Source organism: Pipistrellus kuhlii, unplaced genomic scaffold (assembly GCF_014108245.1).
Source record: "Pipistrellus kuhlii isolate mPipKuh1 unplaced genomic scaffold, mPipKuh1.p scaffold_m20_p_34, whole genome shotgun sequence".
NCBI lineage: Eukaryota > Metazoa > Chordata > Mammalia > Chiroptera > Vespertilionidae > Pipistrellus > Pipistrellus kuhlii.
Genome location: NW_023425534.1, coordinates 3,495,601 through 3,518,571, shown reverse-complemented (window position 1 = coordinate 3,518,571; position 22,971 = coordinate 3,495,601). Strand labels below are relative to the sequence as shown.

The window sequence follows — 22,971 nt, the reverse complement described above, 5'->3', positions numbered from 1 at the left end:
GTCACGCCACAGCCCGTCCCCGTCCAGGCTGTCGGGGCCCGCACGTTACTCCCAGGCCTGACGGGCAGGGAGCTGCCCGCTGCGAAAGGAGGTGGTTCCCGGCCGAGGCCGAGGCCGAGGCCGGGCCGCCGGGAAAGTCGCTGGAACAAGTCCTGCTCCGAAGGGCCCTCACCCCAAGCCCTCCCTCCCCGCCCAGGCTCAGCCGGGAGCTCACCCAGACAGGCTGCAGTCCGAAACAGCCGGCAGGGGGAGCCGGGGCTCAGGAGACGGCTGGTGCCCTGTGCACCCCCAAGTTCTCATCCCAGCGTTTGGAGCCCCGCTGTGCTGCTGCTTCTGTCCACCCCCCCCACCTGCATCTCCTCCCTGCTGCCCACCTGCGCTGCCCACTGCGCTGCAGCTGGTGAAGGTGTTGCTGTGAGCGCTGGGGCTGTGGCCGACGAGGGCTTGTCCCAGGGCCTGGGCCTGAGGCCTGGAAAGCAGCATCGCCTGTGAGAGCCGGCAGCTGGGAGGGCGTTGGGAACTGGAGAGTGTGGGGCTGCGGGAATGGGTCACACCGGGCCGGGGAGAGCCCGGGGAGAGGCAGGAGCGCGCACCGTGTGTGTGTTCCTTTGACACTCGCTCCTCGTTCGTGTCCCTCATGCTGATCCGCCTTCACCCCCAGGGACAGACGTGTCCTCTGCTGGAACAGGTGCTGTGGACTCAGACACCCTCAGAAGCTTGGTCTTTATCATTATTATTTTAATCCTCTCCCAATGACATATTTATTTTTTATTAGTTTTTAGAGAGGGAGGGAGAGAGGAACATGAACTGGCTGCCCTCCCCACGCGCCCCGATTGGGGACTGAACCCGCAGAACGGGTATGTGCTCTGACCCCAGACCCTTAGGTGCTCCAGATGATGCTCCCACCCACTGAGCCGCACCGGCCAGGCTGACCCCTGGTCTTTCAATCAGGTTTACCAGGCACTTTCTGCCTCTTTTTGCTTCAGAGTTGTTTGTGTGTGTGTGGTGTGACTTTTTAATGAAGATCGTTACTGGGCCCGGACTGAGGTGACAAACAGCGCCCCCCCACGTCCATGACAAGAAGGGTCTATGTGGCGCCACAACGTGGCGGGGAGAGGTCTCGTTGCACCTGCAAAACGGTACCGAGCACCCTGACCATTTAGGTTGAGGCCAAAGGCCTGCTGTTTTAAGTGAAATAAAATAATTATGTTCCCTTTGCGTGTTTGGTAGTCGGACGGCCTGTGATGGGGGGAGGGGAGGCAGGGTGGCACCCACGGACCTGTGCAAGGGGGGCCTCCCCGGAACCTCCCACGTGGGGGCCTGGACGTGGTGTCTGGATCCTTCCCTGTGCGGACGAGGAGTCAGGTAGGCGGGGACATGGCTTTAGAACACAGGCCCAGGCCCTGTCCCCAGGGTACCAACAGGCCCGAGTCCCAGGGACCCACGGCTTGGGGCCAGACTCTCAGGAGGGGACACCCCAGGGTTGCGTCCTCCCAGCATGCCTCTGTAGGTCCTCCCAGCGGCAGCTCCAGGCTTGGGGGTCAGGGACAGCGGGCCACACGGCTCTTCCGTGAGGGCAGCGCCTGGTTCTGAGCGGGTCTGTCCAGCCCACGCAGCCCCCCTTCCAGTCTCTTTTTTCCTCTTCGTTAACTGCTATATCCTGTGTACTTTGCTCCTCCAAAAATGCCACTTGGTCATTTGTTCTACCTTCTGGGTTTTGTGAAGTTAAAAATACATTAACTGTCAAGAGAAGGAGAAGACAGGCCACGGACGGAGAAAATATTTGCAAAAGACACAGCAGCGTGTCTCCATGAGAGGGTACCCGTGGAGAGGCACACGCAGGCTCTGCTCTGATGTGGTACATGTGTCCCTGGAGAACCATGCATCCTCCCCTGTGGTGTATAGAAACAGCAGGGATGCAGGGAAAACTGGGGTTGAGGCAGGCCACTCGGATCCGTGCAAGTTCTTAACCAGAATTCGAACAAAAACAAGTGCTGTTTAATGAAGTCAGCAGCCGGGGGAAGTCTCCACTGATCTTCACACCCAGAATCTCGGGGGTCCATACTTTCTCCTTTAAGATGAGGGTCTTTAGGCCGTTCATTCCCAAGAGAGAACCCTTTCTTGCCGGGGTTCTTGTCCCAGCATTCAGAAGGGTTCAGCAATCTGGAGAAAGGCTGTGTGTAGATGAAGTAGGAGTCCAGAGATGGAAGATCGTTTTGAAAGGCATTGGGGGTCAGAGGAGCTTCGGCTAAAGGGGCTAAAGATTTCCCTTGACTCAGGACCCTTGCTTTTTATTAACACAATTTGTCCTAAGGCAAGGTGGAGATAATACACTTCAAAGGGTAGGGTTTCTGCCTACAGAGTCCATTGTCAGAATCCCCAATGACATTTGACAATGACAATGACATTCCTGCAGCTGGTCAGGTGTTTGGCCAGGAGGAGGCAGTAACATGTAGGTTAAGATGCCCTGAGCTGTCTGGCAGCAGACAATCATCCTATTCAGGTTTGGGGGAAGTGCCTTTCCAGCCGTTCCAACAGGACTCTGCCCTTGTTGAGCCCCCAAGTTTCATCAACCTTTTGTTGAAACTCTTGTAATGATGACATGCTGGAATTGGCTCCTGGCACTTTCATCAAAAAGTTAAACATGACCCAGGCCACAGTCAATGAAAATGTCTTCACAGCTTCTCCAAGGGTTAAGCTCCCTCCCCGTTTCTGTCCTAACAGGTTTTCAGGCAAATGCTTGATGGTTCTATCAGTGAGAATCAGGCTCAGCTGCAAGCGACAGGAAACAAAATGGAGGAGCATTTCGTGTTGAATTCAGGCAGTGGTCTTGGGCTGACATAGTGCCCCATAGGGCAGGGGACCCAGGCTCCTACTGTCTTGTTGCTCTGTTCTGTGTGGCCTCAGCCATGTGGTCAATGCCGGGGGCACCCTCATTTTAGGCAGCAGTGGTGGAGAAAGGGGCAGAGAAGAGAGCAAGGTTCCTGGAAGCCTCCACATGTGGCACCTTGGCATATGTGGCAATAGACAGAACCAATTCATGCCACCTAAGTCCCCGGATAATGGGGAGAGGCAGTCTTTATTTCGGACAGCTGCAGGCTCTGCCCCAGATAATTCCGTTACGATTGGAGAGGGGCTGAGCAAATGGAATTGGGGAGCCACAGCAGTCTACAACTGAAGCCCATGGCAAAACTTTAAAATTCCAGAACATTCCTAAGTAGAGGTGAGACCACCGGTGACCTGAAGTGCTGGCACCATTGTCTGGTCTCAAAACAACCCAGGGATGGCCAGTCTGCTGTGAGGTGCTAATTCAACATGTTACATTCTGGTTAAATTTTCCTATGTAAACTTCTTTCAATTCTGAAACAGCTTCAATTTAAAATATATATATATATTTTTTTCCTTTTCATTTTATTCCAGCACTAATCTGGAAATTCTCTTATTTCCCCTCCGCATCATACTGTCAGTCACCAAGTTCCATCAACTTTACATCCTCTCTCTCAAATGTGTCCTCTGATCTCCTGCACCCTCATCTGCCAGCATTTCTACAGCAAGGAACTGCCCCCTTTCCTCTCCCCGAAACCCACCCGCCTCTTGTTCCCCTCGAGGGTTGGCTAGCCTTTAAAAACACAAACCTGAACACTCTCCAGAGCTCTTAACGCCTTCTCTCTGCTCCTTAACAAGACCCACAAGGGCGAACTGGAGTCCGGCCCCGCCCCCCTCACCAGCTTCCTCTCCCTCCACTCTTCCTCTCTGCTCTGTGTTCTTGAGCCACACCGACCTTACAATTTCTTTAACACATTTTTATTGGTTTCAGAGAGGGAGGGAGGGAGAGAGGCATCAACGATGAGAGAGAATCATGGAGAGAGAGAGAGAAGCATCAATGATGAGAGAATCATGGACCAGCTGCCACCTCCTGGGGATCCAGTGTGCAACCTGGGCCTGTGCCCTGACTGGGAATCGAGCCTTGACCTCCTGGTTCAGAGGTGGAAGCTCAACCACTGAGCCACACCGGCCGGGCTGACCTTACAATCTCTTGACGGCATCACACTCTCTTCTACCACAGGGCCTTGGCACCAACTGTTCCCTGTCTGGGAGGCTCTCTCTAGGGCCCTGTCCCCTACCCCCTTTGCCTGGGTAAGATCTGCATCCTTCCTTCCCAGCCCGGCTCAAGCTCGCTTTTCTAAAGAAGCCTTTCTTGACCACCTCCACTGGTTCCCGGCCTTCGGAGCCCGTGTGTAGTTGTAAATTCACCGATGTGCTTATTTGACCAAGTAGTGTCTCCTCTTGCAGAGCTAAGTCGCAGGAGGCCAGGGCTGTTTTTGTCCTTTGCGCCCAGTCGCACCCCCCTCTGCCACAGTAACAGGCTCCGTAAAATAAATGTCAGCCTATGCGAGAGCTCGAGTCATCCGGAACCCCGCGTCCCAGCAGAACCACTGCTTCCAGATTCTGGCAGGTCCTCTCCAATCGTGTGCTGACACATTTACGTCTCATAACATAGTAGATGCCAGTAATAAATAGTGAGAGCGGTTTGGGAGTGGAGATCTGAGGCCCGTATCTCCTCAGGTCAGAATCCTCGGTGAGCAAGGGCGCTCGGCCGGGCTTTCCCCACTGGGAGGTCAGCGAGAGGACCTAAGGCGGTCCCTCTGGGAAAGAGGAGCCCTAAGACGATGGCACCCTAAGATGGCGTCCCCGGGGTGGATCACTGTGGGGGGCGGGGAAGGAAAAGTCCAGAAGGCCTTGCTGGAACCAGGTGTGGCCCCTGCAGTTATCCACTGTCCCCTGGACTTGAAAAATGATTCTTTGGCCCTGACCAGTGTGGCTCAGTGGATAGAGCGTCGGTCTGTGGACTGAAAGGTCCCAGGTTCGATTCTGGCCAAGGGCATGTACCTTGGTTGCAGGCACATCCCCAGTGGGGGGTGTGCAGGAGGCAGCTGGTCGGTGTTTCTCTCTCATCGATGTTTCTGATTCTCTGTCCTCCCTTCCTCTCTGTGAAAAATCAATAATATATATATATATATATTTATCTTTTAAAGAAAAAGAAAAATGATTCTTTGGCTCCCATCAGAGGTCGTTTCAAAACACAAGTCAGTTCCCTGGAAATAGGAACACGCGTTCCTGGGACACCCTGGGCCTGCTATGGGGCTGCACACCCAGGCCCGGGCTAGTCACTGCCTTGTGAGTCCCGGGGAACTGCGAGGCAGAATCCCTTCCCCCAGCCCGTCCCTCTGGGCCGCGGGGGACAGAGGTGGGGGCGGGGGGGAAGGGAGGGCCTCAGGCCAGGTCGCGGGAGGGGCAGAGACCCCGCAGGCTCTGGCTCCGGTGGGTAGGAAACCAGCATGAAAGTTCTAGAAACCAAAACAGCACGTGCGGGGTCGAGCCGGACCGCACCCCAGGCCAGCGGGCGCAGGGCCTGGAAGGAGCGGTGGGGACCCCCTCCCCCGCCTCCGATCAGGGGCCAGCCCGCCCCCGCCCGCTGCCCGGAGCCTCTGGCCCCCGCAGGCCTCCTGGGCCCGGGCCGGGCTGGGGCTGCGGGGTCCCCCCGAGGCTCCTGGGCGGAGGAGCCGCCGCGCCGCCCCCGATCCTCGCCCCGCGCCCCGCGCCCCGGCGGGGACCGCATCGCCGCCCCCGGCCCGCGCGCCGCCGGCCGCAGGCGTTGGTGACGACAGCGCGGGGCTCCCTGGGCGGCAGGAGAGGTACCGCCGCCGCCCGGAGGGGCCCCTGGGCCTGGCTCCCGTGGGGAAGGGGAGGCGGGGGGAGGGTGGGGCGGTCTGCATCCCCGTCACCCCCACCGGGCGCGGCTCCCCACGGGCCAGGCGCGGGAGGCGGGGAGGACGTGGGCGGAGGCGGGTGTTCCGGTGTCCCCCCCACTCCCTCCGCCGGCCTGACTTCTGCAAACGTGGGACCCTGGTTTGTGTTTGCACCCCTGTGTCCGCCCCTGCCCTCCCCGATGGCCGACCGGAAGTGCATTTTCCCTGGAGAAGTTTTAAAACTCTTCCAGACAATTGCCAGCCTGGGGCCTTCCCAAGCTTTAGGTGGAAATCGTCTTCAGGCTGGTCTGTCCTCCCTTTTATTTGTTTATTAGACATACGTTTATTGATTTCAGAGAGGAAGGGAGAGGGAGAGAGAGAGAGAAACATCAATGATGAGAGAGAATCATTCATGGATCAGCTGCCTCTGCACACCCCACACTGGGGATCCGTCTGCAGCCCCTGAGTGGGAATCAAACTGTGACCTCTTGGTTCATAGATTGATGTTCAGCCACTGAGCCATGCCTGCCGGGCCAGTCCTCCCTTTTAAATAGGGACATAGGGACCACCCACCCTGCAACACACACACACACACACACACACACACACACACGCACACATGCACGCACACTCGCGCGCACACAGGCACACACTCACACAGGCACACACTCACACAGGCACACACTCACACAGGCACACACACACACAGACACACGCACATTCTCACACACAGGCACACACACACACATACACGCACACTTGCATACACACAGGCACACACACACAGGCACACACGCACACAGGCACACACACAGGCACACACACACAGGCACACGCACACAGGCACACGCACACAGACACGCACATTCTCACACACACAGGCACACACGTGCGCACACACATGCACACACACAGGCACACGCAGGCACCGGAGTTACTACACTGTCACCTGTCACCCTCTTCACAGTCCCCCGCTCGGCGGAGCCCCACCACAATCCCCATGGTTGCTGCTGAGGCCGGAGATGCGCCCGACCCCCAGGTAGGTCACTGGAGGGCGAAGGAGGCGAAGCCATGGCCGGAGGGATGGCGCTGTGCGCACGCGGGTGCTGTCCTGGCACAGGCCGTGCGTGTGCAGCCGCCGGGACTTTGCTCTGGGTTTTGGCCGGGCCGCTGAGCACGTGCCCGCAGGGGCCTGGCGCTGGCCTGGCCGCGTGGAGCACCCAGACCAGCCGCCGTGACTCGCCCTCCTTGCCCTGCTGATAACGGGCTCGGAAAGATTTGATTGCATGTTCAATAGTGATCGTTACACGGAGAATAGTGGCTTGGGCCGCTTCTGAAGGAAAATAAACCTCCGAGGAAGTGCTGCGGGGCAGAGGGCCCAAGCTGAGCCCCGGGTAGAGACGGGGGCGGTGGGGGGGGGGGGAGGGGGCGGGGAAGCGGGGGAGAGGGGGCTGGCTGCCTGGCAGGGACCACTTCCTGCAGCCACTCTGGCTCCCTTGACCAGGGCTGAGGGGATGGCAGCTCTTGCTTTCTTCCCATGCGTTTGTGACAGAAATAACCCTCCAGCCACTCGCCCCGGGCCTGGCTGTGGGGACCGCAGACCGTGTGCCCACCAGGAAGGCGGCTGGGTGTGGCCATGTGCCAGCTTGCCGGGCCTGTGAAGGAGAAGTGAGAGGAGGCAGCCCGGGTTCCGGAAAGGGTTACTGGGCTCGGCTATAAAACCGCGGTTGGATTGGCCAGGACCTGACGGGCCAAAGTGCAGCAGGTTCCCTGTCTCCGCAGAGCCTCCACTGTCCTGGCTGAGAGCGAGTGAGCGGAACGGCTTCCCCAGCGAGGATGGAGGAGAAGGAGAGCAAGACCAAGAGGGAAGGGGTAAGTGGCTTCCGGCGAGGGTGGGGAGCAGCCCCCGGCGGGCAGCCTTGCCGGGGGCCTCCTGGGAGCTCGGGCTGGGGGAGCCCTGTTTCGGGTGACCTGCCCTCACTGGTCACCCAGCATCCAGGCTTTTTCGGGGACTAGAGAAGGGAGGCGTTTGGGGCGTTGGGATCTGCGATCCTTTGGGAATCGTGCTGCTGGAGCAGCTTGACAAGTACCTGCAGCCAAATTGAAGGGACTCGGGGGGGTTCGTTTGTCCCAACTCCCTTCACCACAAGAAGCTGAGGTGTAGGGACCCCAAAACCAGCCACAAACCCCTCAGACATGGCTGGTGAGGGGCTTTCCACTCTTGTTTTGATTTTGGCGTCAGACTTTTACAGTGAACCTTTTCAGCAGGTAACATAAAGACGCAGAGAAGATGCTGCGAGAGTTGAATGTAATCATCGGAAAGTTGAAAGACCATCGGAAAACACAGATATTTACATTACGATTCATAACAGTAGCAAAATGACAGTGATGAAGTAGCAACGGAAATAATGTTATGGCTGGGGGTCCCCACAACAAGAGGAGCTGTATTAAAGGGCCGCGGCATTAGGAAGGTTGAGAACCCCTGCTCTGAAGGTCTAACAGCAGGTCCAGAAAAACCTTTGTCTAAAAGAAAAGGGGGGGGGTCGTCTCATCATCTAAAAGGGAGTCTCCGCTGCAGGTGTGAATTGCATTCAACTCTCGCAGCATCTTCTCTGCGTCTTTATGTTACCTGCTGAAAAGGTTCACTGCAAACGTCTGACGCCAAAATCAAAACAAAAGAGGAAAACCCCCTCACCTGCCATGTCTGAGGGGTTTGTGGCTGGTTTTGGGGTCCCTACACATCAGGTTCTTGTGGTGAAGGGAGTTGGGACAAACGAACCCCCCGAGTTATGAAGTAGCAACGAAAATAATTTTATGCCTGGGGGTCACCACAACACGAGGAACTGCATTAAAGGGCCACGGCATTAGGAAGGTGGAGAACCGCTGTTTTATGGCCTCTTGCTGGAGGAAAATGCGTAGGCAGACAGGTAATATACATTTATGAATGCTTTTCAGGCCTTGTATTTTGTTCACCACAGCAGCGTATGCTTATATTTATGGGAGGAGCAGTCTGTAGCTGGGCAGATTATTGTTCATTCGGTTACGATGGCGAGACCCTGGCCACAGGCGGTTCGGAGCACGCTCTGTGCGGGAGGTAGAGGCACCTGGAATTCATTCCTGCTCTGGGTGGGGACTTGGGCAAGTTCTGTAACTGCTCTGCGCCCCAGTCTTCTCATCTGTAAAGTGGGTATAATAATCATGCCATCGCCTTGGGCTGCTGGGACCGTTACATGGCAGAGTGCATGTAAATGACCTGTCACACAGTGGATTTCTCATATGTGTCCTGACTTTCTGGTCATCGTTTAGAGCAGGGCACTGCTGACCTCTGGGCCGGGTGAATCTCCGCTGTGGGGGCTCCCTGGGTGCTGGGGGTGATGGGCGGGGACGGGAGGGGACGGGAGGGGGTGGGGGGAGCACCCCTGGTCTCCCTCCCCGGCCGCCAGTGGCACCCCGTCCCAAGGAGAACCACTGCTTCCGAGATCTCGACACCTGGATTATCTTGTCTGATTCCCACAACTAAGGCAGTGCTGGTCCTGTGAGCCCTGCTGCTCTATCGAAAAGGGACTGGAGGCCACGAGGACTGAGGGGTCTGGGGAGGTCACGGGAGGCCCTGGTCTGGCCTCTGTCCCCTCTTCCAAGAGCAATGCACCGCCCAGGCGTGCCCCCAGGTGAGTGCCCAACATGGAAACGCCCCCGCCTGGTGGTGCCTGAAAGGGAACATTACATCGGAAGAAATCATTAACATGTCCACAGGCAAAAGGTATTGGCCATCACAGCTTCCTGCCCCCTGGGTTCTCCGGGGAAGGAGGCCTCCAGCCCCCAGGGCAGAGCAGCGCCCCACCCCCACCCCCACCCCCCAGGGCCGCCTGAGGGTGGACCTACCCCTTTGGGCACGAGCTGAGCTTCCTGGGAGAAATCAGAGCAAAGCTCTTCCACAGGTGACTCATTGTAAGATTCTGCAAATGATTAAGCCCAGCGGAGGGCAGTTTGGGAGCCAAGGAGCAGGGAGGGCCCGGCGGGTGGAGGCTGCAGGGAGCTGGCCTCTGGGTCCTCATATGTAAGGAGAGAAGCATCCCTCTGATGGGCCTCAGGGACTTCCTGCCAGGAAAGACTTTTAGCCAAAAGAAAACAATAACGTGGGTTAGAAGAGAAACGCCTAAGTGCTTTGGAAATGAGAGTGCATGTTTTGTGTGTGTGGAGGGACCCCCCCTCTTTCCTCCCCCCCCCCCCAACACAGTAGTTCAATGACATTGAGCGAGCAGCTTTCCCGCGGTCCTCCCTGTTAATGATTAGCGGCATAGGTGTGGCTGAGCGTTTTATTCGCCGGGCGGAGCCGTGGGTTATGCTGACAATAAAGAGCTCGGTGCCAAGCGAGCTGGGGACACGTGAGCACTTATGAGATCGTGCCGAGTGCCTGTGCCGCTCGCCGTGTCCTGGCTAACCAGGCTCACGGCTCCTCACGGCCGGCAGGGCGTTCCCCGAACCAACAACCGCCAGCCTCCCTCTGCCCGTCCCTGCATCTGGCCTCCTTCATCCTCTTTCTTTTTAACCCTCACTGAGGACATTTCCCCCATTGGTTTCCAGAGAGAGAGGAATGAAGGGAGGAGGGGGAGAGAGAGAGAGAGAGAGAGAGAGAGAGAGAGAGAGAGAGAGAGAGAGAGAGAGAGAGACATGGACGTGGGGAACCTGCGATCGATGTACGTGCCCTTGACAGGGAACCTAAGCCAAGACCGTGAGGGCCACAAGCTGGCACTCTGACCACTGAGCTAACCGGCCAGGGATGAACTCATGTATTCTTCACATCAACCCTGTGAGGAAGGCAGTGTCCGGGCCCAGCCCAGTCAGCAGATCCTCTCTGCAGCCGGGTGCTTTTCCAACTCATCCTTGCAATACCTCTGGGGGTGTTCCCATCCTTGTCATTTTAAAGACGAGGAAACTGCCCTGGCTGGTGTGGCTCACTGGTTGGAGCACCAACCCGGACATCATCCTGGGTGGAGGGTTTGATTCCTGATTGGGGCCCATGCCCCGGTAGCAGATTCAATCCCCAGTTGGGGCTAATGTGAGAGGTGGCCTGATTGATGTTTCTCACACTGATGTTTCTCTCTCTTTCTCAAATCGATAAAATAAATTAAAAAAAAAAAAGATTAAACTGAAGCTGGTGGAAATTAAGCTAGAGGGTGGCAGTGGCAAATCCAAAATGAGATCTGCAGAGTCTCAGAGCAAAGTTCTTGCCGCCTCATTCTTCTCCGCTCGGCACGAGGGACCGCCTGAGATGGAGGCTCAGTTTCCGCGCGTGTCAAGGGCTGTGTGTGTGTGTGTGTGTGTGTGAGGGGCTGTGTGTGTGTGTGTGTGTGTGTGTGTGTGTGTGTGTGAGGGGCTGTGTGTGTGTGTGTGTGTGTGTGTGTGTGTGAGGGGCTGTGTGTGTGTGTGTGTGTGTGTGTGTGAGGGGCTGTGTGTGTGTGTGTGTGTGTGTCAGGGGCTGTGTGTGTGTGTGTGTGTGTGTGTCAGGGGCTGTGTGTGTGTGTGTGTGTGTGTCAGGGGCTGTGTGTGTGTGTGTGTGTGTGTGTGTGAGGGGCTGTGTGTGTGTGTGTGTGAGGGGCTGTGTGTGTGTGTGTGTCAGGGGCTGTGTGTGTGTGTGTGTGTGTGTGTGAGGGGCTGTGTGTGTGTGTGTGTGTGTGTGAGGGGCTGTGTGTGTGTGTGTGTGTGTGAGGGGCTGTGTGTGTCAGGGGCTGTGTGTGTGTGTGTGTGTGTGTGTCAGGGGCTGTGTGTGTGTGTGTGTGTGTGTGTGTCAGGGGCTGTGTGTGTGTCAGGGGCTGTGTGTGTGTGTGTGTGTGTGTGTGAGGGGCTGTGTGTGTGTGTGTGTGTGTGTGTGAGGGGCTGTGTGTGTGTTAGGGGCTGTGTGTGTGTCAGGGGTTATGTGTGTGTGTCAGGGGCTGTGTGTGTGTCAGGGGCTGTGTGTGTGTCAGCGGCTGTGTGTGTCAGGGCTGTGTGTGTGTGTCAGGGGCTGTGTGTGTGTCAGGGCTGTGTGTGTGTGTCAGGGGCTGTGTGTCAGGGGCTGTGTGTGTGTCAGGGGTGTGTGTGTGTCAGGGTCCCCAGCTTCTCCCTGCGCCCTCTGCCTGTTTCAGCAAAGGTGCAGGGGCTCAGGGACCTGCTCGTGGTCCTGACTCGTTTAAATCGCTCGCATTTCTAGGGCTGCTGGCAATGGCAGCCACGCCGCAGGATGCAGGGAAGCGATTCAGACACTAGATGGGGTGCTTCCGACCCAATGCATCTCATCGGGGGGCAATCCCCGCTCCGAGGCAGTTAGCAATGTCTGGAGACATTAGGGTTGTCCAGATGGGGGAGGGGAAGCCTGTCCTAACCCCAGGGAGCAGAGGGCGGGTGTCAGGACCAGGGAGCCGATGACAGACGCAGATCTTCCGGTGCCGGTCCGTCTCCCTCCAAGACGTGGAGCCTGATCGGGACCCCTCAGCCCCCTGACCTCACCATGACCTCCCCTCCGCAGAAGCTGACGCCGGTTCTTGCCTTCGCAACGCTGATCTCGGCCTTCGGGTCCTCCTTCCAGTACGGGTACAATGTGGCTGCCATCAACTCCCCTTCCCGGGTAGGTCTCTGCAGGGGCGGGACCTGGCCCCACGACCCAGGGAGGCGGGTTGGAGCAGCCCGGGCCCGGGAGGCACCAGGGTGGGACTGCCCACACGGAGGGCACACAACGGGTCCTGGAGGAAAGGGGGCTGGTGGGCACAGGATCGGGGACGAGCCAGGGCCCAGGCCTGGCTGGACCCTCGTGGGGCTGGCCTTGCCATCCATGGTGGAGTCCGGAGCAGCAGGGATCACCCACTGAGCTGGGGGACCGGAGTCCCTCCTCTCTGGTGTTAGAAACATCCGGGCAGTTTTTCTCCCAGAGGCCTCGAGCCCTCCCCAGGGGGCCTCTGCTCCTCACCGTTAATACAGCGTCGTCCTCCCGCTTTCATGCACCTACCAACGTCCTTATCTGTGTGCCAGGCTGTCCCCTGTGGGCCCAACAGCTTACGTAGCTCTCTCTGCAAACCGGGTCACTCCACTCGGGCCCTCTGTTTTGCTTCCCTCTGCAGTTCATGCAAGAATTTTACAACGAGACCTACTATGATCGGAACACCGACTACCTGAGCGACTTCTCCCTGAAGCTGCTGTGGTCCCTCTCCGTGTCCATGTTCCCCTTCGGAGGCCTCATCGGGTCCCTCATGGTCGGCTTCCTGGTGAATAAGTTTGGGAGGTAAGCGAGGTGACCTTCCAGCTCCGCAGAGCTTATACTCCCTGTCGGAGCCTAAGACCTAGCCTCACGGGAAACCCTCCCTGTACGGGCGGCGAAGCCACGGAGGTGACTCTGGCTTCCCACGTGGTCTTCAGACCGGACATCGGCCGCACGTTGGGGCTGTAGGCCCGGTCTTGGGGCTGAGGAGGAGGGGGCATGTCCCCGGCTCCGGGCGGATACGGAGCGAGCAGAGCGCGTCCAGGCCAGGCCGCCTCTCTCCCGCCGTCTCTGCTCCCCAGCCTGGAAGGTTGTCGTGTTTGGTGGTTTTGTACAAAACCCAAACTGAGATCTCTCCTCCTCCTCCTCCTCCTCCTCCTCCTCTTCTTCTTCCCCTTCCCCTTCCCCTTCTCCTTCTTATTTATTTATTTATTTATTTATTTATTTATTTTTGCCTTTGGAACAGTCAAAACCTCAGATGACATGGCCAAGAGGTCAGTCCCAAGGTACAGCTTGGTAAGGTGACCAGATCATCCCGCTTTTGGCGGGACAGTCCCGATTTCTAACAGAGTTAGAAACATCGATCAGCTGCCTCTTGCACATCCCCTACTGGGGATGTGCCCGCAACCAAGGTACACGCCCTTGACTGGAATCAAACCTGGGATTCAGTTCGCAGGCCAATGCTCTATCCACTGAGCCAAACCGATTTTGGTTAATTTACAGTTTTTTACTTTTGTTTTGTTTTTAAATATATTTTATTGATTTTTACAGAGAGGGAGAGTTAGAATCATTGATCAGCTGCCTCCTGCACACCCTCCTCTGGGAATGTGCCCTCAACCAAGGTACATGCCCTTGACCGGATTCAAACCTTGGACCCTTCAGTCCACAGGCCAATGCTCTACCCACCGAGACAAACTGGTTAGGGTGTCCGTGTTAATTTTTAAATCATTTTATCAAAATCTATGAAAAAGATTTCATGTTTGTCGTAGGATTTTAGGAGACTTCACCTTTATCAGCTTACAGAAGTTCTATTTATAGTTTGTTAATGCTGTGGTTTTTTTTTAACTACATATATATATGTGTGTGTGTGTGTGTGTGTGTGTGTGTGTGTGTGTGTATAATTGATTTTTTACAGAGAGGAAGGGAGAGGGATAGGTATTTAGAAACATTGATGGGAGAGAAACATCAACAAACTGCCTCCTGCACACCTCCTACTGGGGATGTGCCCGCGACCGGTACATGCCCTTGACCGGAATCGAACCTGGGACCCTTGAGACACTCTATCCACTGAGCCAAACCGGTTAGGGCTAATGCTATTTGTTTGTTTTTTATTATAATATCAAATTTTAAGGACTTCTTTTGCAGCTTCAATTGATAATCTTATATTTTCTCTAGGATAACCTTTTTAAAAATATATTTTTTTTTTATTGATTTCAGAGAGGAAGGGAGGAGAGAAAAACGAATGATGAGAGAGAAACATTAATCGTCTGCCTCCTGTACGGGGCATTTGGGGATTGAGTCCACAACCCAGGCATATGCCCTTGACCAGAATTAAATCCGGTCCCTTAAGTCTGCAGGCTGACACACTACCCACTGAGCCAAACCAGCTAGGGCTCCAGGATAATCTTTAATGTGGTGTCTATATATGCCAAAGAATTCCATCAAAGACTTTTGCATCTATGTTGACAAGTGAGGTTGGCTCATACTTTTCTTCTAATGTTCTTACCCAGTTGGGTTTTCAGATTATACCCAAATCATGTCAGTCTGTGATTGCAAAACCTTTACTGTATTGATACTGGATACTGCTGTCACCAGGCACACACTTGACCAAACTGGTTTTTACTTTTGTTTTTAAAGTATTGATTTTTTAGAAAGAGAGGAAGGAGGGGAGAGAGAGAGAAACACTGATTTGTTGTCTACTTACGGATGCATTCACCGGTTGCTTCCTGCATGTGCCGTGACCGGAGTCGGGGCCCCCAGCCGTGGTGTATTGGGACGATGTTCTCACTAGCTGCGCTGCCCGGCAGGGCCCGGCCTGGCTGACGTGCTGTCTCTTGCAGGAAGGGGACCTTGCTGCTGAACAACGTCTTCTCCATCGGGCCCGCCATCCTGATGGGGTCCAGCGAAGTGGCCGGCTCCTTTGAGATCATCATCGTGGCCAGGTTGCTGGTGGGCATCTGTGCGGGTAAGCCGGGCGGCTGCGCTGCCGAGCCGGGACCGACAGCCACCACGAGGCGCGAGGACGCCATGCCAGGGTCTCTGAGGCCCGACGCGCGGTGGTCCCTCCGAGGGTGCTGTGTGAGCCAGGCTCGAACCCTCCGCCTGGCCCGGGGTCCGGCTCCAGTGTGGACAGTGGGCGGGCCTCCCCTGTGATGTTTCTGCGAAGCAAGCTGGTCTTTGAAAGACTGAGGCTCCGGATCTTAGCTTCCGGAGGGTCCTTCCACCCCAGTCCTTCCCTGTGTTCTCAGCAGCAGTCGGGACCAGCGAGGGGGTGATGACAGCTGTTGAGAGAGCCATGTTTCTGTGTGTGTGTGTGTGTGTGTGTGTGTGATTGTTAATCCTCACCCGAGGATATTTTTCCTTTGATTTTTAGAGAGAGTGGAAGGGAGGGGGAGAGATGGAGCAAAACATCAGTGTGAGAGAGACACATGGATTGGCTGCCTCCGACACGTGCCCCGACCAGAGGGCACCCAGGTGTGTGCCCTTGACCAAAATCAAACCCGGGACCCTTCAGTCGGAGGGGCGACGCTCTATCCACTGAGCCACACGGGCTCGGGGCGTGAGTGACATTTTGTTTAACTGGAGTCCACTGACTCACTCTCTTTTTGAAGCATTGGTCCCGGCTCTCTGTCTGCACCGGAGACCCAGGCTGCCGTGTGAAATGTATTTCTGTGGCTTTAACGAGGGCTGTGGCCAGAGCAGCTTGAGGAATGACCCAGGGCCTGGGTGCCTCTAACGGAAGGAGTAAACGATAGCAGCCTCTCTACTTTTATAAAGAACTGAGAGTTTGCAAAGGGCTGATCATGGCTTCTATCTCTCTCCCTCCCTCCACGCCCACCTGCTGGGCAGGGGAAGGGCCCGCCCACCGTGGGAACCTGCAGCTGCTTTGCAAACCCCGCGGAGCTGGGCCGCCCAGGCTGTGCTGCTGGCGGCTCTGGGGAGCTCCCTGCAGTAAGGTGACCAGACGCCCCACTTTTTTTTAAAATCGGGACTGTCCCGCCCAAAGCGGGGTGTCTGGTCACCTTACCCTACAGTGGCTTCCGACTGCAGAGGGGCGGGGAGAGCCCGCAGGGGCCTCCCTCGAGCCCATGCTCTCCGGTGGGCAGTACAGTGAAGAGGCACCTCACTTATCTGCTCCCTCTGCCCTGGCACTGCCAAGTAACAGCTTCTCCTTCCAAACCGTGTGGCCAGTGTCCTCGAACCCCTTTACCTGCGGTTGACGAGCAGCGGGGAGACTTGAGGCTTCTCTTCTCGGAGACCAAGCCGTTAGCGGGAGGCCCGAAGCCAGGCCGGCTCTGCTCGCAGGCGGCACCCTCCTCCCTCCAAGCTCAGAGGAGGAATCAGAAGGGGCGTGTGCCCACCTGGGCGGGTTTCGGGAGGTTTCAGCCCAGGCACGCGGCCGCCAAGTCAGAGCACGCGTGCCGGAGTCCGCGGCCTGGCCCCGCCACCCCAGGCCTCCCTGATCCTGTGTCCTCTCGCCCTCCTCCAGGCCTGTCTTCCAACGTCGTCCCGATGTACCTGGGGGAGCTGGCCCCCAAGAACCTGCGGGGGGCGCTGGGGGTGGTGCCCCAGCTCTTCATCACCGTGGGCATCCTCGCGGCCCAGATCCTGGGCCTCCGGAACGTCCTCGCCAACGAGAAAGGTGAGCGCGGCCGCCCCGGGCTCGGCGCCCCTTGGCCGCCGGCGGACGGCGTTCTGCGGGCCGGGCTCTCCTCTCTGCTCAGCCGGCCCCCCTCCGAGTCCCTCCGGCCCCCACGCGGCCCTGGCCCCAGAGGTGCTGGTCCAGCCCAGCGGCTGACGTGTTCTAGTCCCTCTTGGGACCCGGTGAGGTGGCTTGCTCCCGGCCCAGTGGTGGGTCCGAGGCAGAGTCTGTGTTCCATTTCTGGGCTTTCTGCAGCGGGGCCCCCGGCGAGGTCCGCAGAGCCAAACACCAACAGGACAGCGATGGGCATTTCTTTGGAGAGCCACGTTTTTTTAAACTGAAACTTCTTCAGTATAGACTCGCCCAGGCCGTGGTGTTTTGTGGAAGAGCCACACTCAAGGGGCCAGAGAGCTGCGGGTGGCTCCTGAGCTGCGGTTTGCCGACCCCGGGGGTAGGCGATGGCGCCTGAGTCTGGCTTCCTTGCCGGGTGGCCCGGCCCAGCAGGACGGGGGGTCAGAGCTGAAGGGCCCAGCACCCCAGCTCCTGCCGGCCTGTCCTGCAGGGTCGCCACGTGTCCACACGGCCGTGGGCACCTGCCCGTTGCCCACATCCTCGCCAGCACTTGGCGTGTCGGCTTTTCCCTTTGCCCCCGGCAGGTGGGTGCGGGTGGTCATCACCGTCCCTCTTGTCCGTGTCCGCAGGGTGTTGGTCAGCGCCCTCCTGGGTGCTGGGGACGCGGGAGAACCTGTCCGGGTGATGGGGCGGCATGGCCTGCTGGGTGCTGGGGGCTGGGTGGTGGGGGGCTGGGTGCTGGGTGATGGGGGGCTGGGTGCTGGGTGATGGGGGGCTGGGTGGTGGGGGGCTGGGTGCTGGGTGATGGGGGGCTGGGTGCTGGGTGATGGGGGGCTGGGTGCTGGGGGCTGGGTGGTGGGGGGCTGGGTGCTGGGTGATGGGGGGCTGGATGCTGGGTGATGGGGGGCTGGGTGCTGGGTGCTGGGGTGCTGGGTGCTGGAGGGCTGGGTGTTGGGTGCTGGGGGGCTGGGTGCTGGGTGCTGCGTGTTGGGGGCTGGGTGCTGGGGCTGGGGCTGGGGTGAGAGGCGGGTCCGTGGCCGAGCTGAGCATGGCGCCCGCCCCTGCAGGCTGGCCCATCCTCCTGGGGGTGACCGGCATCCCGGCGGCCGTGCAGCTCCTGCTGTTGCCCGTCTTCCCCGAGAGCCCACGCTACCTGCTGGTCCAGAGGAAGGACCTCGAGGCGGCCAGGAAGGGTGAGGCCCCCGGGGGAGGGGGGTCCGGGCCGCAGTGTCCCTGCTCTGGGGAGGCTGCAGCCCTGCTCAACGCCCACCCCCCCAGCCCTGCGGCTGCTGCGCGGCTGGGACTTCGTGGAGGACGAGGTGGAGGAGATCCGGCAGGAGTACGAGGCGGAGCAGGCCGCCGGCTTCATCTCGGTGGTGAAGCTGTTCCGGATCCGCTCCCTGCGCTGGCAGCTCATCTCCATCGTGGTGCTCATGGCCGGCCAGCAGCTGTCCGGCGTGAACGCGGTACGGCGGCCGGGGTGGGGGGCGGCCGGGGTGGGGGGCTGTCTGGGGGGGCGGCCGGGCTGGGGGGGCTGTCTGGGGGGGCGGCCGGGCTGGGGGGCTGTCTGGGGGGGCGGCCCGGGTGGGGGGCTGTCTGGGGGGGCGGCCAGGGTGGGGGGCTGTCTGGGGGGGCGGCCCGGGTGGGGGGCTGTCTGGGGGGGCGGCCGGGCTGGGGGGGCTGTCTGGGGGGGCGGCCCGGGTGGGGGGCTGTCTGGGGGGCCGGCCCGGGTGGGGGGCTGTCTGGGGGGGCGGCCGGGCTGGGGGGGCTGTCTGGGGGGGCGGCCCGGGTGGGGGGCTGTCTGGGGGGCCGGCCGGGGTGGGGGCGACCTGGGGTGGGGGGGCTGTCTGGGGGGGCTGTCTGGGGGGGCGGCCGGGGTGGGGGGGCTGTCTGGGGGGGGCCTGTCTGGGGGGGCTATCTGGGGGGGCAGCCCGGGGTGGTGGCTGCCCGGGGGTGGGGGGGTGAGGCCCGGGGGTGGGGGCTGCCCGGGTGGGGGGGTGAGGCCCGGGGTTGGGGGCTGCCCGGGTGGGGGGGTGAGGCCCAGGGGTGGGGGGGGCTGTCTGGGGGGCGGCCCGGGGTGAGGGGGTGAGGCCCGGGGGTGGGGGCTGCCCGGGTGGGGGGGTGAGGCCCAGGGTGGGGGCTTCCCGGGTGGGGGGTGAGGCCCAGGGGTGGGGGGGTGAGGCCCGGGGTGGGGGCTTCCCGGGTGGGGGCTGCCCGGGTGGGGGGGTGAGGCCCAGGGTGGGGGCTTCCCGGGTGGGGGGGTGAGGCCCAGGGGTGGGGGGGTGAGGCCCGGGGGTGGGGGCAGCCCAGGGTGGGGGGAAAGGGGACAGGCTGGGCAGGGACTCGGGCAGGCGTGGCCTGGCCAGCCCACCAGCCTCAGCCTCGGTTGCCTTCCAGATCTACTACTACGCGGACACGATCTATGAGGAGGCGGGGGTGGCGAAAGACAACGTCCAGTATGTGACGGCGGGCACGGGGGCGGTCAACGTGGCGATTACCATTTTGGCCGTGAGTGTCCGGGAGCTGAGCGCCCTGGGCCGCCAGGAGGGAGGGCGCCTCGAGGCGGGTCCTGGCCCCGGAAGGAGCCCTCGGTCCCTTCCCGTGTGGCCCTGGGCTCTGCTCAGGTGACAGCCTGTCCTTCCGGGAGGTGCCCGGGGCTCTCAGCCCCAAAGCGCCCTGTGCGAGAGGCCCCTGCCCGCGCCCCAGATGAAGGCGCTAAGGGGACCCGGGCTGCGCGGTGCGGGCCGCTGGCCGTCCAGGGGCACCGCCCGGGCACAGAGGGTGCGCACTGGGCGGAGGAGCTTCCTGCACAGGCCGCTCCGGCCCAGTGTGTGTATGGGGGGGCGGCTTGCAGCTCCTGAGCCCCCCCTTTCCCGGGCCCGCCCCCCAGGTGTTCGTGGTGGAGCTCCTGGGGAGGAGAATCCTGCTGCTCCTGGGCTTCTCCGCCTGCTTCCTGGCCTGCTGCTTGCTCACGGTCGCCCTGGTTCTGCAGGTGAGGGGGTGCGGCCCCCTTGCCCCGCTCCCGCAGCCCACTGCCCACTTCCTGCCCATTTGCCAGTGGCAAGAGGTGGCGCTTCCTGTTGAAGGAGGAGCCCGGTGCCATCCCTGCGCGGCCGGGCAGAGCGGCCGGCCCTCCGGGAGCCGAGGTTCCCGGCGCTCCCTGCCCCCGGCCGGCCCTGCGCTGCCCGGGGTGACCCCACTCTGCTTGCCCCCAGGCCACCGTCTCCTGGATGCCGTACCTCAGCATCGCCTGTGTCCTCAGCTACGTCATAGGACACGCCCTGGGGCCCAGTACGTACCTGGAGCCGGTCCTGCCTTCTCCGCCCTCTCCGGCCCCGGCCGCCCCGGGAGCTCCTGGCCTGAGCTCCCTAGAGGGGCTCTGGGGGGCCCGTCCCCGCGCAGGGGGGCTGGACAGAGCCCACTGAGGGCGGAAGCAGCAAAGCGGCCGTGGAGGTGGAAGACACGGCCCCGTGGGAGTGGGGTTAGAGCCTGCAGGGGCCTCGTAATTCTGGCTTCTGGTCTCCTCCCCCGGCTGCTGCCCCCGGGGGTCCCGGAGGCTCGCCACGCCCGCCCTGCACCACACCCCGAGGCCCCTGGCACCCAGCGGGGGCCCCGGACCCTGGTGGGCTCGCTCTGCCTCCAGCGGGCACCGCTCTCCCTCCTGCCCTCCCGCAGGCCCCATCCCCGCGCTCATCATCACCGAGATCTTCATGCAGTCCTCCCGCTCCTCGGCCTTCATGGTGGGGGGCAGCGTGCACTGGATCTGCAACTTCGCCGTGGGCTTGCTCTTCCCCTTCATCCAGGTGAGTGTGGCCCCGGCCCCGGGCCCGCGGGACCCCCCCCCACGGTGAAACGGGGGCGCCTCCCCCAGGACTGAGCCCGGCCGCCCTCCCCGCAGGAGGGCCTTGGGTCCTACTGCTTCATCGTCTTCGGCGGCGTGTGCTTCCTCACCGCCGTCTTCGTCTTCTTCGTGATCCCCGAGACCAAGGACAAGACGTTCATGGAGATCAACCTGACCTTCGCCAAGATGAACCACGTGTCCGAGGTGTACCCTGCGGCCGGCGAGGAGCTGAAGGGGATCCCCGAGCAGACGGAGCCCCCGGGCGGGAAGCAGCTCCCGGACAAGCTCACGCTGGTGTCGGAGGAGCTGCAGACGGTGGCGGACGGCCTGAGGGAGCTGCCCCAGAAGCTCAGGCTGGTGTCGGAGGACCTGAAGGTGGCTTCCGAGGCGCTCAAGGCCGTGTCGGAGGGGCTTCCCGAGGATTCCAAGCAGCCCCCGCCCCCCACAGTGCGGCTGTGACCCCAGGGAGGAGCCTGCGGCGTGGTCCGGGGGGGCTCCCTCCTCGGGGTGTTGTTCTGAGCCATCGTGGTCTTTGAACATCCAGAACTGGACGGTCCGGGGTGGGTGCCCACAGGGCTGCTGTGCGGTTACTAAAGCCGGACCGACCCATCCCCAGGCCCAGGCCACAGCGAGCAGCCGTCCTCCCACCGTGGCCGGGCCAGGCCAGCCACGGTGCGGCTGCCGTCACACCAGCTTTCAGGACAAAACGCATCCGTATGGCGGTGGGATAGGAGGAATCAAATCTGGCCAGAGAAGCAAGCCTTTCTCCAATCCCAGGGGTCTTCTGGGGGCCTGTGTTCAGAGCAGAATCCGTCCTCCTGTCGCATCTACTCTCTCGGAAAGGGTGAGGTCACAAGTGACGAGGTCCAGGAAGTTGGAGGACAGGTCCCTGTGGAGACTTGAACCAAGTCACGGACTCTTAATCCTAAATGACATTGTGAGAGGACAGTGGAATTGCCTCGGTATATTCAATAAAACAGATGTGATCATTTTTTCACCAACATGTGCTGCTTCTCTGTGAGCAGGTGGGAGGAGGCGGGTGTTCCCGGCTGCTTCAAGCCGTTTGACTGTCCTGGGGTGTAAGCCCCTTGAGAACACGGGTTTGTCCCGTTGTGTTTATCCCAGAATCCCCACTGCCTGGAGCAGGTGTAAAGGGGGCACTCAGGCGATGTCTTCTGAAAGAGGGGGAGCAATGAGAGGAGGTGGTTGTGAGTTTTTTAAATTTGAGATTGGGGGATCCTCTGCATGTCTTCAGGTACATAGGGAACACGGAGAGGTCCTAAAGGTGAGATGGGGAGGGAAAGAGGGAAGGAGGGTGAGAAGGAGGGAGGTAAGTGGGTGTGTCCCCCAACAGATGCCACAGAGCTATGATAGAAGCTTTGTCTAGAGACCTCTGTGTGCGAAGAGGGAACGTGTAGGAAGATGGAAAAAACGCTGAGGCCTGGGAAAGGACAGTGGAGAGAACACCTACTGAATGGAAAATCTGGTATTGGGAGGAGAGGCCCAAATTCAGGACCAGGTGGGACACAAGTGGGATTGGGAACAGCTTTTGTGGGGGGAGAATGATAACAAAGTAAAAAGCAAAGTGCTGGGGTTGAACCGACCTTGACCTCCTGCAGCAGGGATCTGCGGTGTGGAGGGGCCACAAAAACAGCCAACGGTGGACGCTCTCCACTCTGAGGAGCAGGAGGGCTGGCACGTGAAAAGACAAGATGCTGTGGTGTTACTGATTCCGTTCAGGTTACACACAGGAAGGCCGGGGGGTCCCTGACTCTGGAGGGCTACTCCCTCAGGCCAGCCTTGGTTCTGCCACTCAGTAATCGCATATCTTGGCTTGAACTTTTCTGTACCTCTGGCTTTTCTGTACCCGTGTCCTCTTCTGTTAAACGGGGGTGATAATAAGTATCTCACGTGGTTGGTTATGAGAATTCAATGATGTGTTTGAGTGTTTAGATCAGTGCCTGGGGTATATTAAACACTTACTTATTTTTTAGTCAATTAATTTTTTAAAATTAAATCATTGTTGTTGAAAGTATTACATATGCCCTCCTTTTTCCTCCATTGATCCCTTTTAGCCCATTCCCACTGCCCTCCCCAGGCCTTCACCACCCTATCGTCCATGTCCATGGGTTATGCATATACGCATTTAAGTTCTTTGATCTCTTTCCACCCACCCACCCTCCTCCGCCTTCCTTCTGAGGTGCCACAGTCTGTT

General features: G+C 59.6%; 1 protein-coding gene and 1 long non-coding RNA gene across 2 annotated transcripts; one reads left to right on the top strand and one right to left on the bottom strand.

The window, feature by feature from the left end:
• Positions 1-1,982: 1,982 nt before the first annotated feature.
• On the bottom strand, positions 1,983-2,993 carry LOC118731976. Its single transcript, XR_004992015.1, has 3 exons — positions 2,877-2,993; positions 2,626-2,772; positions 1,983-2,116 (listed from the first exon to the last, which is right to left on the bottom strand). It is a non-coding gene; the product is annotated as an uncharacterized LOC118731976 (long non-coding RNA).
• A 4,533-nt stretch (positions 2,994-7,526) lies between these two features.
• Positions 7,527-21,757, top strand: LOC118731949 (solute carrier family 2, facilitated glucose transporter member 5). Its single transcript, XM_036460837.2, has 12 exons — positions 7,527-7,622; positions 12,256-12,354; positions 12,845-13,005; positions 15,042-15,166; positions 16,691-16,843; positions 17,983-18,108; positions 18,194-18,381; positions 19,313-19,423; positions 19,806-19,907; positions 20,131-20,206; positions 20,591-20,718; positions 20,814-21,757. Exons 1-12 carry the CDS (start codon positions 7,587-7,589, stop codon positions 21,213-21,215), a joined length of 1,707 nt encoding a protein of 568 aa, XP_036316730.1. The 5' UTR covers positions 7,527-7,586; the 3' UTR covers positions 21,216-21,757.
• The last annotated feature ends 1,214 nt before the right edge of the window (positions 21,758-22,971 follow it).

What these genes read in the sequence shown, in the direction of transcription:
- LOC118731949 (XM_036460837.2), top strand. Translation starts at nt 7,587, where the DNA reads ATGGAGGAGAAGGAGAGCAAGACCAAGAGGGAAGGG. An exon ending in CTGGTGAATAAGTTTGGGAG is followed by an intron (nt 13,006 to 15,041) that starts GTAAGCGAGGTG and finishes TGTCTCTTGCAG; the next exon opens with GAAGGGGACCTTGCTGCTGA. An exon ending in TGGCGATTACCATTTTGGCC is followed by an intron (nt 19,424 to 19,805) that starts GTGAGTGTCCGG and finishes CCCGCCCCCCAG; the next exon opens with GTGTTCGTGGTGGAGCTCCT.